The sequence below is a fragment of the Tinamus guttatus genome, unplaced genomic scaffold (genome assembly GCF_059628265.1).
Source record: "Tinamus guttatus ecotype Peru unplaced genomic scaffold, ASM5962826v1 Tinamus_guttatus_pri_ptg000125l, whole genome shotgun sequence".
NCBI classification, from domain to species: domain Eukaryota; kingdom Metazoa; phylum Chordata; class Aves; order Tinamiformes; family Tinamidae; genus Tinamus; species Tinamus guttatus.
In genome coordinates, this window is record NW_028288659.1 from 2440208 (window position 1) to 2457855 (window position 17648).

Sequence of the window (17648 nt, forward strand, 5' to 3'; positions counted from 1 at the left end):
TAGACGACATAGTCTGTCGTCTGTCAATATCTCTGAAAACCTCTTTCAGAAGAGATTTTTTTATCGGTATTCCCATTTCTCAGATGGGAAATGTAGAGATGAGGGCATGCTTAAGCATTATGCAGCCAGCCAAAGGTAGGCTTGGCCGTGAAATTTAAGGTTCTTGGTTCTCTGCTCTGCTAGAACAGCTTCTCCAGCCTGTGAAGTGTGTTTAGGTGTGGATAAAACACAGCAGCTATTGAAACAACCCAGGTCAGAAAGTGGAGGAAGGCAGAATGTAATTACACGCACAGGAGCGGTCACGTAACTAAATGCCAATGTTTGTGTAAAGCAACGTGTTGTCTTTAATAACCACAAGCGTGGTCAGGCACCCATTTATTTCCTCTACAAGACAACATGTTGAGCAGGTCAGCACCCTCCAGCATTATGCTGGAACACTGGGTCAGTGTTGGCTCAGGGGAAAGAGTTCCACTGACTAAGTCACCCACATCACTTCCTGAAGGACCCTGGGTTTTCCTTGGAGTATTGACTAGACCCAGCATTGCCATGCTGGTGAGATGGGATGAGATCATGACCTGAAGTGGTCTGGCTGCAGTCAAACATAAGGAGATACTGAAAAAACACTTATTGTAGGAGCTAGATGGGTGTTTTTGGAGTTTTGTTTTTTGAATGATTCCATCTTGAGTTACAGATCTTTAGGAAAAAATAAAAAGAAAAAAACAAAAAACCCTTCTTTAACTAACTTGGTAATAATAGCATGGTTTTAAAAGTACTTGTTTAGCCAGTGCTGACTGTATGCTTACACAGCTACCTCTGGCCTGGGAAAGATCGAAACCACAATGGCTAAGTATAGAGGCCTCTAAAATATCTTCATATATACAGTGCCTGAATACACAAACAGAACCAGTCTCTTCTGTCTACAGGAGCAATATTTTCCATAGGATTTGTATTGACAGAGGTTTCCCCCTGGAGTTATGCTTATTTATTTAAAAAAAAAAGCCCTCCAGAATTACATCTCTGTGCTGAACCCGATCTCATAGCCACCTTCAACCTGATACAAGAAATATAATCTCTTCCTGAATAAAAGTAAGTACTTTTTCATTCTGTGATGGAGCAGGCTCCTGACTAGGGATCAAAAAGAAAAAAAAAAGGGGGTGGGAGAGTATTGCATGGCTCCTGAGACCAGCTAGTGCATGAAGGGCAGAAGCTCTCGCATCCTGGAGGCATGGTGGGATCTATGTCCTAAGTGAACAGCCAGAGTCACGCCAGATGCTGGGTGCGGTGAAATCCATTTGCCTCTGTAAAGAAAGCACATCCGTATGTGGTGTGGGGCTTGCTGCTGGGACAAACTCCTGCTGCATTTGGTATTTTGTAGTCTGTTTTCTGGAGGGCAAGGCCATGCTCTTCTGCAGCCTGACTCCTGACTGTTCTGCATCGCTCCCGTTAAGTCTTTGACTTCAGCTGGCACCGTTGCTTTTGGGCAGTTGTGGGCAAAGCAGTTTTCTGTTCCTCCCCTGTGAGTGCTATACCTCAAATATGTTCCTGCTGATTCCCAGCTGTGGGCTAGTTTTATACTGACACAACATATTCTTGTGTAAATGACAGATTTGTCTGAGCTGGGGTTAGCGCTGCTCGGTTTGCACGTAGCTGTAGGCAGTACACGACATTGTTCTGGTGGGAGTGACGTCCTGTCCAAGTCAGGAGGTGCTAGGAGTGCCACACTGAATGCCCAAATTATGTGCTCCAGGGAGCAACACCTGGTTTACGAGACATGTGCAGATGGTGCGTAGGTGGTCTTCAGATGCTTGTAGACTTTCCTATCGTTTTGACCGTGATTATCTCTTCTGGCTCTGGATTGCTTGCTGGCATGCTAGCAGTACTGGAAAGCCCCCAGCTTGCTTAATAATAAGAACTTGTCCTTCCTTTTTGGATAAAGCTGCCTTTTTAAATGTTTGTAACAATATGCAGCTGAATATATAGACAGTTCTTTCAGCACAGAACCCCTGTCAGACATAATTTGTCTGCAGTTACTGGACCCAAATTGCATTTTTTAAGTATTTCTTTCTACAAGGACAATTCTTCAGAGAATGGGAATGGAAAGGAACAGAAATGAACATGCTCTAGGACCTCCTCTAGTGTAGTCTGCAGGCTCTGACAGTTTTCCTGTGTTGTATTCTGAGCACAGAAGTATCAGGCTTATATTCTGACCTCTTTGATGACTTCCATTCAAAGGTCTTAAGTATTATGAATTTCAATTCATTAACTTTTCAATTCACATAGATAAATTAAATCAAGAGTCATATTGGCATGAAGCAGCTGAGATGCAGAAGGGTGGCAGGACTTGCTTATAGTCATAAGGTGAGCTTGGAAGAGAACCCACTCTTATCTTTCCTTAAAGAGAGATACTAGGCACCAGAGGCTCCCAGGCACTCCAGGTTTTCTGAATTATTAGAGTTTTGTTTGTTTGTTGGTGGTGGTTGTTCTTTTAGAAAATCAAGCCATAACACTTACTTCATCTTACTGCCACTGAAGCCAATTCTGTTGCTTAGCTACAGAGGAGAGCCATAAAATGTATAGGAAATGGAGATGTAATTTCCTGGATAAGCAACATCATTTTTGTCCTATACTGTTGCTCGGTACTTCTGTCGTGCAGAACTAGTGATATTACTAAAGCTGAAATTCTTGCAGTGATAGTGCAAGCAGGACACCAGTGTGTGTCTATGCCCCATACCTCCAAAGAGAACTGGGAAGAGCTGGTAAAGTTCGAGATCTGTAATGCTCAGGATAGGACAGTCTTGTTCTATCTATCTGTAGTGTACAAGTGAAGCAGGAATGTTCTTTTCCACCACAATTCTATGATGTAAGGGAGGACCAACGGGGTGGTGATTAAGTAAGATCCTTCTATCTTGTACAGTTGCATACAAAATGCTGATCTTCTTTAGTTTTAGGAAATAAAGCATATCCCACTTCTGACCCCTTTTTGGGGACAGAAATAAGGTCCCTGTTTGTTAGTTCCTGTGGAGAATACCACTGTTAGATCAGTGGGGCATAAGCATGAGAGAAGGTTAGCGAGTGGGACTTCCAGTACTCTCTAAAACTGGGACGTGGTTTAGCAGGCATGGTGGTGATGGGTTTATGGTTGAACTTGATGATGTTAGAGGTCTTTCATAACCATAATGATTCTATGATTCTTAAATAAAAAGCAGTGGGAATTCTGTGACAGAAAAGGAATATTGAGTTATCTACATGTCTCGGGGAACTTTAACAATTTCCAAATGGCCAGCCATTAATCTTTATAACGTCCCTGTAGCCAGTCACTTTAAATCATTGGAATTCTGGATTCAAATCTCGCTGGTCACAAACATTTGGGAGGTTCATAATAGTTTCCAGACATGTTTGTCATGCATCTAAAAATCCACCAGGATACTATAGCATGATATTTGCACTATAATTAAGCTTCTTACAAGAAGAGTACAGCACAGAAGCAGAGTATGTTACATTTGAGGTGCATCTGCAGAGAGTTGATTGAGAGGGCTGAGGGGAAGGAGTTTTGTTCAAGGCTATAAGCGGTTGTCCTAGACTGGACTGTGATTGACTGTTTTGCATTGCCACTTGTGGAAAGCAGAAGAAATATGCATAATCTGCAGGGGAAAAAGATTCAAGTGGATATGTAGAAAAAAGTATTACAAGTACACTGGAACTGATTAAGGAAGGGAGCTATATGTTGTGCCTCTTGGAGAATTTTAGGAACGAGTAAGATGATAAACTCGTTGGCATGCAACAGGTTGGGCATGATATAAGCATACTTGATCCAGCTGCAACGCAGAATGTTGGACGATGATCTCTGGAAGTGCCCCATGTTTCAAGGATACTGTAACTAGAGCTTTTCAAGGTCATCCATGGTTAGCAGCCTATGTATAAATAGAAAAACAAGGAACACCATGAATGAAGCTTGCCTATAATGTTTAGGAATGACAGGCCAAGTGAAAGAGTTGTTTTTCAGGCACGAGAAAAAGATGGCTGTCTTGTGGAGGTTGATGGCTCTCTGCTGCAGTGTTTATCAGAGCTGACTCTTCATCTCACCTTACATTTCTAGTGACATTAGTGAACTATGCATGTCCCACATTGCACTACTAGTGAATGGTGATTCTGGGTCTCTCGATACTGAAGCTCTCAAGCTATCTGGAAGAAGAGACTTGACCATCTTCTGAAAGTTGGGCTGTGTGGAGTATCTTAAAGAACATCAGCCTTAAAGAGCAATTTTGAAATTGCTTGGCCTTTAGTCCTTTTTATCTCACCAGCTTAAAACTCTTCTTTGCAAAAGCAATGTTCTTACATTATAAATGGGCAGATGATGTAGAGAGATGTAAAAGACATAATCAAAAAAAAAAAAAAAGACATTGAAGCAGTATTCAAAGTTGCAAAATCAAAACCCCCAGCTTAGGTACCACCTAGCTCCTGGAGGCAACTGTATTCCACAAATGCCTCATTTGCCTTTCTCTCCTGTTTGTCTTTTTTTATTTAAGACCCTTTGGGTGCTAAGTGTTGTACTTATGTTCCTGCCCAAAACTGCTGGAGTTTGCTCATCCTCTAGAAACGAAGGCCCCTGGCCCCATGGCCTCTTGAGGCATTTTTGGAGCACACATGGACATGGCCAGATCCAAAACACAATGATGGCATCCACTTTCTCTTGAAACATCTTCCTATGTAGCTTCCTATGTAGCAGTTGGGATACTTGAGGCTGAAGAGCTGCTTCTGTGTTTTATCCAACAGCTGCTTTATGCAACATATGGAAAGGTTTCCAGAAGTAGAGACAGGCCCTGAGATCACGTGTTGATGTCTGTTGCTGTTCCTTCCCTTGCTTACACCTCCTGTTGCAGCAAATCTCAAATAATCATCTCGAATAACATGGCTTAGATGGGAGTAGTGAGGAGCGGCCCTTTCTCCTGGCCCTCGCCTGAGGGCCAGTGGCTCGTGTCTTCTACCAGGAGGGGTGAGGTGCAGCTGGGAAGGGCTGCAAATATCCTCTATTTGGCACCTAAGACATGCCAAAGGGAATTAAAGCAGGTCTCCCACTTCCTCAGGCTACTGTTTAAAAGTAGGGCAGACCGCTGCTTCCTCCAGGTAGGGCTTGTTGGCCTGCGCACAAGAGCAAGTGCTGCTCTTTGACAGCAGTGGTGAAGCGCCTGATTTTGGAGGCCTGGATCATGTGAGAGTGTGGCCAGTTCCTCGTAGCTCCAAGGAGCTCTGCCCAGCTCCTGGGGCAGGGGACCCAGGGTTCCCCCTCACCGCAGCGTCTCCCTCTTGGCTCTTGCACACCAAGTGTGCTGACAGGAGGTGGCTCGGTGCCGAGGAAGGAGTTGTTTTGGAGCCTCAGAGGTGTCTAACTCTTCTCAGAGACTGAAAGCACAGGGAACCTCAACCCGTTTCCACCCTTGGAATAAGAGTCTTAAAAACTGGGTGTTGTGGTGCATGTCTTAGGTGCCAAGTCTTTTTCGGAACTTGCTGTACAGGACTTGTGCAAGGCCTCCTGCATAATAGGTTTGCAGAGCCAAAGCCCAACCTTACAGCCTATCCAGTGGACTGTATCCAAGAGTATACTTTTATACTTTTTTATTTATTTTGGTGCAGCTCCCCGGACTGGGTTGCTTTTTGCTGAGCTATTATTAATAAATAAGCTTCCAGTGCACCTTCTGTGAAGAAGCACTCCAGCGGTGCTGGAGTGAGACTTTTTTAACCTGAAACCCCGGACAGAGGAGACCTGCAGCGGACATGAGTGGTGGTTTCTCTGGATCCAGCTGCAGTGGTTTAGGTTTCTGGCTGGGTCTGTCTGAAAGCGGCACAGAGCAAAACACAAAGGGAGGGAGGGCTCGTAAGTACCCCCCATTCTCTCCTGATAATCCTTTAAAAAATAATTGCAGGCCTAAACCTCTGGCCTCCAGCAAATTTTCCACTCGATTAGAGGCTTTTGTGAAGCTGGGGAAAGGGACACGCAGACTTGCACATTGTGCCGCTGCCCGAAACTTCCAGCTGGGATTTTTTCCATCAAAAGGGGATTTTAGTAAAACCATTATAAGGGGCTTAGTCACAGAAAAGGAGTTGAGCTGAGACAGGGGTAGATTAGCTTTAACATGCTTGTTTTTGGCACTAGGGACAGGGGTGGAAGTTACACCCAGCCGCTCACATGCAGCCTCCCTCTGTCCGTCTCAGCTCCTGGCAGGTGTGTGAGGGAGATGTCATCCCCGCTTGCGGCATGGAGATGAGAGGAAAGGAACGGGGAGCCCAAGCACAAGTTCTCATGCGGTGTGGCCCGTGTCTCGAAAGCAAAAAGTCACTGCCATCTGATCGGTGTCTAGTGTGGTCTGTGCAAGTTTGCTAATGGACAGGTGCTGCTGGAGAAGAAATATCGTGATGGGCAGTACCGTTTGCAGTCTTAAGGACCGTGTCCTGACTGTGCCTTTGATCTGCGCGGGTGGTCCCTGTGAATCACTGCAGAGACAGTAGCCGTGAAGATGGAAATGGCCAGAACAGCTGGTATGGCTGCAATCTGAGCTGTACCTGTTTTGGTAACTAGACTTCACCCTTCAGGACTAGCCAGGCCCTGCTTTCTGTCAGCTATGGATTTGTTTTGTGAAACTCGCTGTCACCTTTAATGAAAGTTGCAACAGTCAAGGAATGGGTGTCAGAGTGGTTCCTGCTGCTAGGAGCTCTTCTACAACCTCTACTCTAGTGTCCACACTTCTGTTGGCCCTTGGTGGTACAGGATAGCATGAGAAGAGCAGAAAGAAGTCCTGTACACTTGATGTTTCTGTGTCCTGAGCCTTCCTCCCAAGTGTTACATTATGCTGGAAAACTCATTTCTGTTTTTCTTCCTAGCCAAGTAGTGCAAGCTGGGGACTGGGAGAAGAGGCTGACACTAGACCCAGTTTTGTCACTGATTTGTCTATAACCTTAGGTTGCTTCCACTGCTTTTTTCACATTAGTGATGAGACTTTGCTTTTTGATGTCTGAGCATGGAAGAGCTAATTATTAATTCTAGTAAATTACTGAGTATATCTGCTTCTGAAAAAGACTCTATTGCCAGACCTATAGCAGTAGTGTTAGAAGATTAAAAAAATGCAGTTTAAGTTCAAAAAAGGCATGCACATACAGTCCTAGATAGCTTAATCGTTATGGAGGTATCCTGCAGAGTAACTGTCAGCAGTGTAGCAAAGCCCAGCACAAAAAAAAAAAAAAAAAAAAAAAAAGAACTAAAATAATCAAAGCATCAGCTTAAGTGTCACCCTCCTCTGCTGCTATTCTCACACTTGCAGCTTTTCAAAAATACCCAAGAGAAAAATTTCTCTGTGTCAAGCTAGAAATGTCAAAAGTAAAAGGCTTTACCAAACAAGCGCTAAGTCTGAAATCAGTAAGGAGTGTCTAGCGTGGCCTTTTCCCTACTCAGGCTGTGGCAGTGCTGAACAGGGAGGGAGGCTGTGTGATTTCTGGGCCCCTTGGGGCTTTTTCAAGTCTTTTAATCTTTAAAACCTTTTGAGAAACCCATAGATAGTTCAGGCCCTGAAACACTGGTCTTATTAAACAACATATTGTTGTGTATGACCAGGCAGCTGTTTTTCTGCACCAACTTTAAAGGGTAAACCCATAGGGGTCTTGTCCACCCCGGGACAGAGCGGGTATGTGTTTCAGTTAACCAGTGAGGAATGCAGTGTAGAGGGTGCCGCGGCTTCCCGCGAGCTGCCGCACGAGTGCGTGTTTTGGGGTGACGACTGCATTAAACCACAGACAGCTTAAGTTGCTCCTCTTGCTTTTGCGTCAATTGTGACGGGCTGCACCTCTGCCGGGCTCGCTTCAGAAGCGAGTTGCGAGGCGGCTCACAGGGAGCAGGAGCGAGACGGGAGGCTGTGCTGGCCACCTCGAGGGGTGCCGGGCACCGTGGCACCTCTTGGCCTCCTCGCCGCCCTCTCCTCGCTGCTGGGCTCTCCAAGCTGTGGGTTGTTCCTTGCCGCTGTGGCGGAGGCAGCGGCGGCACTCGGCGGGCAATGCTGCCGCCTGGCGGCCCTGGCTGCGTGGCAGGGGCTGTGGTGTGTGTGTGTATATATATATGTGTATGTGTGTATATATACGTGCGTGTGTGTGTGTGTGTATATATATATATATGTGTGTGTGTGTATGTGTGTGTGTGTGTATATGTGGGGGGGGGGAGCCCCCAAGGCTGGGGATGTGTGGTGACCAAGGGTGGCCCGAGACAGCGTGACGTGAGGGAAGCCTCAGGCAGTGCCATGTCGGTGTGAGGAAGACCGCACCCAAGCGGCCCTGCCGGCCTCCCCATGAGGAGCTGGTCGGCACTGAAGGACACGCGTGCCTCAGCTCTGAGCTGAGGCTGTCGCGATAGGGGTTGATGGCAGGGCTTGACGGCCACTGAGCTACTGGGTGTTTGCGTTGGGTGAGCATGGAGTTTGCTATGCAGCTGCCGTCGGCGTGCCCGTGCAGTGCTGCTGGAGCAGCCCGGGGTTGTGGAGTTCAGGCACGTTGTATGGGTAGGCGGCGGCAAAGGAAGAGGATGAGCCCGAGACGTGTTTTTATTTTATTTTATTTATTTATTTATTAAGATCAGGGAAAACACTGTTTTATCTTCCAATCACTAAACTATGCCTGGAGATGGAAGAGTCGAGGCAAGGAAAGAGACGAGGAATTGCTCTTCTCTAGACCCAAGCACATTCGATGTTGGAGCTGAATAAGCGTTCATATTGCTGTAACCCTCTCATGCAAAAATACTTGCTCAAGGCGTGTGTCTAGTCCCCAGTATTAAACTTCTGACCCAGTCTCCAAAACACACCCCTGTTTTCAGGAAATATTTTAAGAAAATCCAGTTTCAATTCATCTTTCTGTCTTGAGGACAGGTCAGAGATTAATTTTTTTTTTTTGGACATCTTTGCAGTACTATTTCAGGTTGGATTGGCATTTAGCCAGTAGATTTAATTAAAGAGGGGGAAAAGCACTAGTGTCACTGCCAAACGTGGCTGGAATCTAAGTTCTGGCATAGGAGCTGACAAACCCTCTCCAGCTCTTTATTTCATGCAGCTTAGGGCTGGGAATTCAGCGGGAAGGGCTCTCTGGCTGGCTGCGGCAGGGAGCATTATGCAACCGAGCCAGCAGCTTTGGCATAGTGCCTAGCTGATGTCCTTAGGGGTCCTCAAATTCTGCCTGAACCACCCAGTTGCGTTTATCGATTATCTTTTCTCCGCAGAAGGCATTCTTTAAGAGCTGCTGGCTAAGAGAGTTGGATTTAAGGTAGCAACATGAGAGAAGGGAAAAGCAAGAGTCCCCTTTGCTAGAGTGAACCCATGCATGGAGTGAGACTGCCGGAGCTAAGGGACAGCCGTCTCGGAGCTGTTAAGGGCAGTGAGTGTTACTCTAGTTTCATTTCTGAAAGCTTTGAGTGTCTTGGCCAGCCGCTCTTGCTTCAACTCTTCCCAAGTGATGAGTAGGTTCAATAGCAAGTTATATAATATTATGCACAGACCACCTCTTACGCTAAGATGGACCCTGGACAGTTTGCCTTAAACCCTTTTATTAATGGAGAAACCAAAGCTCTCAGAATCGCCACAGCAAACAGCATCAGCAGGACCAGCAACGTGGAGTGCAAAAGTATAAAAACGAACGAATCTTTCAAGCTTAGCACTCACTAGCGCAGACCTCTCATGTGCTAGTCCAGGGCAGTAGGACCCAGGTGGAGCCTCCTCCTTCCACCCCATCTCCCCCCTCCACAAATGTGGTCTGGAGAATGAGGGAGAGGAGCCAGCTAGAGGCTCCAGCCAGGGGAGCAGCTGCTGCAGCAAAGCAGGGACCCTCATGTGCTCAGGGACATTGCTGCAGCTTGTGAGCCAGCTTCCCCCTGCCTGTACTGCTTGATCCCTGGCTACTGCCTCCTCTTCCTCTGCTGCCTGGGTGCTTTTCTCTCCCTTCAAATCACACCTGCTCCACTCCACTTCATGCCACCATCTGCATGAAGGAGGCTGGGCAGCCAGAGAACTCCTGGTTTAGCTTATCCTCTACACCTGCCTTGCCCCGACCCAGGTGCCCCAGGGTAAGGGCTCTGCTGCCTCAACAGGCAAGGCTGGGAGAGCTTTTGGTGGGCTCTGAAGTGATAGCTGGAACCAACGGGCCAGGAAACCCAGGGCTGCCGCCAGCCCCACACGCTCACTCGCAGGGACTCTGGTGGTTGGTGGGTTTCTGGCATGCGTATGAGCACTGCAACCTCTGTGACGCACGTGGGAGATCTCCAGGTCACTTCCAAACAGAGCTATGTATGATTTTCTTTCTTGGTTGTCAACTGGGTTGTGTTCAAAAATTCAAGGGCAGCTGGAGAGTGAAAATTAAGTTTCCCTGTTACCCTGAGGTGTTGCATGGTAATTGGTCTATGCTTGCTAGCAATGGATGATTTATTTTGAAAAGTCCTCCTCTGTATTAGTAAACACACACATTCTTCCAACTCTGGCCTCAATGGACAGGCAGACCTGGCAGGACTGTCATTCCTGCGCGTTGGAAAGAGGCAATCCATAGAGAGCACTCGTGCCTTCTGTGGGAAGTCTGGTGTGTTTAAACATGAGGCTTTAGGCAGCTTTGGCTGCCATTTAAATAGCATTCTGGGCTAAGTGGGCTTTTTTTTTTTTAATAGGGAGATAATTTTTTTTTTAAGTCCTGTATCTGATTACACAATTTAAAAAGAACACCTACATTATGGTCATTTTAGATGTTCATTATTCATGCAAACATGGGGTTTAATAAAGAACTGCTGTGTGTTTCCACTGAGGTCTAGCAGAAGCAAACCTGCCTGGTCATTCTCCAGCCTTGCTAGGACTGCGGTGACCATTTAAATGCTCTCGGGTAGCAGGAACCCGATGTGGAATCCCTGTTGTTTGCAGTGTTCATACATACATCCTCTTTTTTCGGTCAAGAAGTTATTGTAGACCTTTTTTCCTTCATAACACAAGGAAGAAAGACCCCACACCTCCCTCTAAGGAAAGGAAGATGGATATAGTGTCAGGCTCAATTAGATCCAATTGTGGTGGCCTTCCCCAAAGCGAACAATGCTGCTTTTGTCACCACGTCCCAGCAGAAAGCTTGGAACTCTTGGGGCTGGGGGGAAGCCAGCCCCAAAAGCCTGAATCTCGAGGCAGCGTAGGTGCCAGCCCTGCTCTGGAGGCAGGGGAGATGGTAGGCAACTCTGCCCTGGTACACAGTATTTTTGCCTTTAAAGGGAGACAGGAAAAGGGTCAGGTGGTCTAGGTATAGCAGAGTCTTGGCCAAAACCCATCTGCAAATGCACGGGTGGAGCATGTGGAGCAGGTTTGTAGCGGGAGCGGAGGGGACCCCTCTGTCCAGGGCCACGCTGCGGGCAGCTCCCTGACCTGGAGCACAAGCTGGGCGAGGGCCGTGGAGCAGGATCGCAGGGGCTGGAACAAAGTGGCCCGCTCGGCCCTGGAAGTGCTTAAAATGCAAATGCACAGGAACTTCAGACCATCCCCCCCACCTCCTCCCCTGCGCGGAGGAAAGCAGCTTAAATACAGCCAGGCCTGGAGAGGAATGTTAAAAAGAGGGGAAGAATCACCCTCCTCCTCCCTTCCATAGGGACCCTCGCGCGGCGGGATTCACTATGCATGACTGAGCAAGCGAGCAGGGACAGCTCCGCTTTTAACTTTCCGAACAATGGCCTCGCCGCTTCCACCATTTCGCGTTCTCCCTGCCCCAGCCCCTCCTGCCAAGCGGGCAAGGGGGGAAGAGCAGGGCCTGCTGCGGGACTTAGCGGGAGGAGAGCTTTGTTCCGGGCCTTATAAACACCGCTTAAGCTCCATCTCGAACAACAATAAAAAACCCACATCGGGGAAGTCTGAAAGGGACCCTGTCAGGTTAAAAGTCATACATTAAAGAGAAAGATTACCGTAGAATACAAAGGACACCTTAGATTATTCAAACTTTTTTTTTTTCCCACTTTACTTCTTCCTTACTTTTATCTTTGCTTGGGCAACGGAAACCAACCAAACTGTTTCAGCTGGCCCAGGTTTTCCTGCAGTGGCCAGAGTGCAGTTTTAGGTAACTGCCATTACAGGAAATGGTTTTTATTTCATTGGCCTTCTGCAGGGGATGGTGAGGATGGCTGTCACTTTAGGCTAAATAAACCTCACACACATACGAAACTCTCTGCCATGTACCTGAAGCTTTAAAAAAAACAGTAAATACAACCGTCCCTTTCCCTTCCAAAGGGTGGGCTCCTGTTCCGCACACCGCTTAGTCTGCCTGGAGCCCTTGGAGCGTGTCTCACCTCAGGCAGAGCTCTGATCTGCTGCCTAGCTCGGTTTCAAGAGGCTGAGAACAGGTAACTTCTCACATACAAAGCTGGTCCTACTGAAACCATTTTTTTTATAAACCTCTGATCGCGATGTTAGTCAGCATCCTGCGCAGGCGGGACCAGACGCCCTCCTCCCTTCCCCTCGTCGGGCTCGGTCACTTGGTGAAACACGGGAGAGCAGCCCCCAAACCTCGCTACGAGCTGTTCAGGCACACTTGCCCACATGAGCAGATCAGAGACCTGTCTTTAAAAAGCACAAACAACACAGATGCAGCTTTTTTCAAAAACATACTTCATATTTCCTCTTTTATTATATAAATATCAGTTTAACCTTTTACTGTAAGAATATAAAATGTTTTAAGAGGATCTTTGTTATTTTTTTATACAAATTCACAAACAGTACAATTAATCCATAGGGGTCTCTGGGTTTGCGTTAACTCCATGGTCTGGCCTGTTACTGTGGAGGATTTGAGATTCTGAACATAAGAGCGTGCGCCAAAAAAAAAAAAAGCCAAGATTTTTTTTTAAAAAAAGTATTCTTCCTCTTTAAAATAATAATAAAAAAAATCTAAAGAACTAGCTCCATTTTATTGACAGAACAGAGACAAGACAGATGAACTTCAGTCTCCTCCCCTTCACATTACAGCCTCAGGGCCTGCAGGCTGGCTTTGCTCCTCTCCACTTACAAACAGGAAGCCTCACATAGCGACCTTTTGTAGGTGATTTCGGAGGGGAGGGGAAAATATTTGCATATATCTCTATATATAACTTAAAAAAAATTTGCATTTTATACATTTCTGTTAACAGTAGCCCAATCCTCAGCATGGATTCTCACATGTTACATGTTTGTGCTAGAAGAGTAAAAATGCAGAAGCACAATTTGGGTCCCCAATCCCCAGCGAAGAGGGAGGGAGAGGCACAACCAGAATGTGAAGGTGGGACACAGTAGAGTAAGCTTAAAAAATAATAATTAAAAAAAAGGAGAAATGGGGGGAAGGGAGATAAAAGAAAAAAAAAAAAAAAAGAAGTACAAACCCAAGGGGCATTATTCCAGTCTAGGCACAAAAATGTTTCAGTCTCAAAATCTCTTTCCTGTAAGAATTCCAGGGTTTTTGAGGAGGAAAAAAAAAAGGTAACAAATTAAAACGAGGTAGCCAGACATCATATATATATTTATATATATAGAATATATTCAGCAGAAAAAAAATGTACTTAAAAATCCACAAGAACAGCAACTTCAAATGTCTTAAAAAATAAAACCATGTAAGAAAAATGAATACTGTAAAGAGGAAAGTGGATGAGGAAAACTGGGATCAGTTATAAGACATAAGCAAGGGATAGGTGGGAGAGTTAAGAGGCTGTTTTTGTAGCAGTAATTTTTTTTATGCATGTCAAAATAAAAACAGGTCACAGTATCTCAAAAGAAGCAGAAATGAAGCTGGAGATTCTTCCTCGAGTCCCAGGGGTAGAGGGGAGCTACTCGCCCCTTCCACCCACTCGCCCCCAATCCAAAGAGGAATGGATATGTAGCTGGATATGTCTTTATCCTCATTGCCAAGAAAGAGAAGGAGGGGAGAAAAAGAGAGAATGATGAAAGGGAAGACGCGTCTCTCGGTAACTCTCAGCGTCCCCCAGTACGGGGGGAGGTTTAAGAGAGCTGGGTCTGTGTCCAGTCCCTACAGGGACGGGAGAGGGAGCAAATGGTTATCTCAGTCTCCAGGGTGGAGAGATGGGGAGAAAGAGCCGAGTGCCTGGGCTTGCTCTGTAGCCATAGCACAGGGTGACACGGAAACATACAAAAGGAGAGGTTGCAGCTATCCCTATTCTCAGGGCAGTGGAGAACTGCAATAGGGGGAGGTTGTATCCACCCACAGCAGAGAATAGCACGGAACTGGATATTGAAAACAGATTTAAAAAAAAAGAAAAAAATCAATGTACCTAGGGAGCAGTATTTCTGTCACAAGTCCCTGTTGGCGGGGGAGGGGCAGCCACAGAGGTGGAATGGTTTTAACCAAAAGCCCTGTCTGTGCCCAGGGTGCAGGGAGGAACTGGGTGGCTGGGTATGGAAATATAGCTAGGAAGCTGCTTCTGGTGCTGTTATTGTTTGTTCCCCATCTCCATTCCCACTCTCCTTTTTTTTTTAATATATATAAGCAGAAAAATAATCTATTCTCGATAAATGGCAGAACCAGGGGTCTGTCTTTATCCATCCTTAGTGCATGAGGGGATGGAGTGGGGATAAAGAGGGGTCTCTCTAGCCCCAGTGCATAAGAGTGTGGCCTTCTGCCTCTTTCGTCGAGAAGGATGCTGTGGGGGAGGGGGAGCTCTGGCTCCCAAGTGTGGAGCTGGAGGCATGACCTGGAAAGGGTAGGTGCTTTCTCTCTTTCTCTCTCTTTCTCCTCCTCCTCCTTCAGAACAAGGGTGGGTAGGCAGCACAGAAGGGTCAAGGATATACTCTCTCTATATATATATTCCTCCCTCCAGTGCCAGGGTGCGTGGGTAGCATGGTTCTGTGCGTGCCCCCCTCTCTCTCTCTCTCCTCTCAATCTCTCCTCTCCATTGCAGCAGTCAGTCAGTAAGTCAGTCCATGAGTCCCTCCAGAGGAGATGGAGGTCTCGGGGCGCCCCCCTCCTCTCACCTGACCTTCTCGCTCTCAGTCATTTCCCAAAGTCCCAGGTTGAGCACCTTGAGGCAGGGCAGCTGGGTGATGCGCTCCAAGCCCCGCTTGGTAATGCGGGTGCAGCCGTAGAGGTCAATGCCCGTGAGCTGGCTGAGGTGCTCGGCGATGAGCTCCAGGCCCTTGTCGGTGATGCGGACGCACTGGCCGATGTTGAGGGTGCGGAGCCCGTGCATCTGCCGCACCATGCGGTTGATGCCCTCGTCGCTGATGTGGCAGGAGCAGAGCGACAGGGAGCGCAGCCCGTCCAGGCCCTGCGCGATGTACGCGAGGCTCTGGTCGCCCACCTTGTCGCAGAAGGAGACGTCGAGGCCGGAGAGCCGCAGGCTGCCCATGGCCAGGTGCATGATGCCCGTGTCGCTGATGTTGTCGCAGGAGCGCAGGTTGAGGCTGCGCAGGCTGCTCATGTGCGACAGGTGCAGCAGCCCCGCGTCCGAGATGCCCCCGCAGAAGCTGAGGTTGAGCTGGCGCAGGCGGCCCAGCCCGCGCGCCAGGTGCTTGAGCGAGAGGTCGCTGAGCTTCTGGCAGTCCTGCAGCGTGAGCTGCTCGAGGCCCAGGCAGCCCTCGGCCGCGCTGCGCGTCATGCCCGCCAGGTGCCCGATGCCCACGTCGGAGAGGTGCCGGCAGGAGCGCAGGTTGAGGCTCTTGAGGCGCTGCAGGCCCCAGGCGATGAGCAGGAGGCCCGTGTTGGTGATGTTGCTGCAGCCGCCCAGCTCGAGCACCTCGAGGCCCTTGAGGTACTGGGCGATGCGGCCCAGGCTGCTGTCCGTGATCTGCTTGCAGAGGCTGAGGTTGAGCGAGCGCAGGGAGCCGATCTCGGCCACGAAGGCGTGGCCCAGCCCGTTGTCCGTGAGGTTGTAGCAGCCGCTCAGGTTGAGGCTCTCGATGTCCGCCATGCCCTGGATCACGTAGCTCAGGCTGCGCCGCAGCGACAGGATCTGCACGCGCCGGATGCCCCGCGCCGCCAGGCTGGGGAAGAGCGAGGGGTTGGCGCGGCGCAGGTGCAGCTTGGCCTCCACGCCGCGCCACACGGAGCGGTGGTAGGCGGCGTCGCGCCAGGCCGTGCACACCTGCGCCGCGCGGCCCTTGTCGCGCACCTCCAGGTAGCCGAAGATCATGGCGAGCAGCTCCGGGAACAGGCACGAGATGTGCGTTTCCATCGCCCGCGCCCGGCGGCCGCCCCCGCCGCGCCCGGCCCGCTTCCGCCCGGGGCCCGCCCGCCTTCCGCTCCGCGCCGCGCTCCTCCTCGCCGCCGCCGCCGCCCTCACATCGCGGGCGGCGCGGGCCGCCGGCGGGGGAGGAGCGCGGAGACGCCGCCGCCGCTGCGCGACCGGGGCCCGGCCCCGCCGCCGCCGCCGCCGCCTTTACCGCCGCGCCGGGCGGGCCGCGCCGCTGGTGGCGCCGCGCTGCTGCGGCCGCATCGTGCCGTGCCGCGCCGCGGCGGGCGGGCGGCGGCGGCGGCCCCCGCGCTCCGTGCCTGGCGCCGAGCGCCGCCGCCTCCCTTTGTCCTCGCGCCGCCGCTCACAGCCCGCGGCCCCGCGCCGCCCGCATCCCGCGGCGGACACCAGAAGGCAGCGAGGTCGCGCGGACCGCGCCGGACCGCCCGCCGCCGCTACCGCCTCCGCCGCTCCGGGCCCGGGGCCGCCGCCGCCGGCTCCGCTCCGCCGCGCCGCGCCGCGCCGCTCGCTGCTGGGCCCCGGCGCCGCGCTCGGCCCGGGCGGGGAGGGAGGCAGGCAGGGAGGGAGGGAGGGCGCGGGGGGGAGGAGGAGGCGGCGCTGGGCCGGGCCTGGCGGCGCCGCCGCCGCTCCGCCCGCCTCCCCCCCCGCGCCGCTTGCGCAATGGTGCGGTCCGCAACACGGCGAGCGTCGCCCGGGAAACGGCGCCGGCCGCGCGCCCGTAACGGCCGCGGCGCCGCCCCGCGCAACGGCCGCCGCCGCCCCGCCGCCAGGGGGCGCCCCCCGCGCCGCCGCCCCGGGGCCGCCCGCCCGCCCGCCCGCAGCCGCTGCCCCGGGGCCGCTCCCCGTAGCGCGGCCCCAGGGTGCCGGAGGGGCCGTGCAGGGAGCCGGGCCTGCGGGCGGCCTGTTCTAGGGACGGAGGCGGAGGGCGGCTAACGGTCCCTTCGAGCTGGCGCCGCGGGGAGTTTTCAAGCGCATGAGCCAGGCGGTTCCTGACAGTTTTTTGGGGAAAAGAGTGTGTGAAACATTCGTAGTCTCGCACACTGGTAGCCGTATGTGCTTCGACGGTGGGCGCTTGCCGCGCGGGTGTTAAGAATGGGTTAAGTCCCACCGCAGACCAGGTAGGGCTTTTGGAAGCAGTTTCAGATGAGCTGTGCTGCACTGTGGGGCCAAGGAGCTGTGAGGGAGGGGAAATAAAAGTTCACGTTTGTTCATCGTGGCAGGCCATGTTTTTAATGGTGTTTGGAGTACTAAAATACTACTAAAACCAGCAGAGTTACTGATGTGTTTGCTATACTAAAACTTAGAGCAACCCAAAGGAATAGCCTCTATTTTAATCATCATCTAAATTTATACACTGTAGAATGCCCCTGACTCCATCTTCACGTGCAGATTCCATATTAGCAGTCTCCGTTGAGCACTTAGATGTTAAATACTTAGTTTTCAC

At 50.2% G+C, this 17648-nt stretch overlaps 1 protein-coding gene across 1 annotated transcript; it reads right to left on the reverse strand.

Annotated features, from left to right (window-relative positions):
* Positions 1–12959: 12959 nt before the first annotated feature.
* Positions 12960–16210, reverse strand: FBXL14 (F-box and leucine rich repeat protein 14). Its single transcript, XM_088521639.1, has one exon. The coding sequence runs from the start codon at positions 16184–16186 to the stop codon at positions 14984–14986; it is 1203 nt and encodes a 400-aa protein (XP_088377765.1). The 5' UTR covers positions 16187–16210; the 3' UTR covers positions 12960–14983.
* Positions 16211–17648: the final 1438 nt, after the last annotated feature.

Coding starts and splice junctions, on each gene's coding strand:
- FBXL14 (XM_088521639.1), bottom strand. CDS start 16,186: ATGGAAACGCACATCTCGTGCCTGTTCCCGGAGCTGCTCGCCATGATC.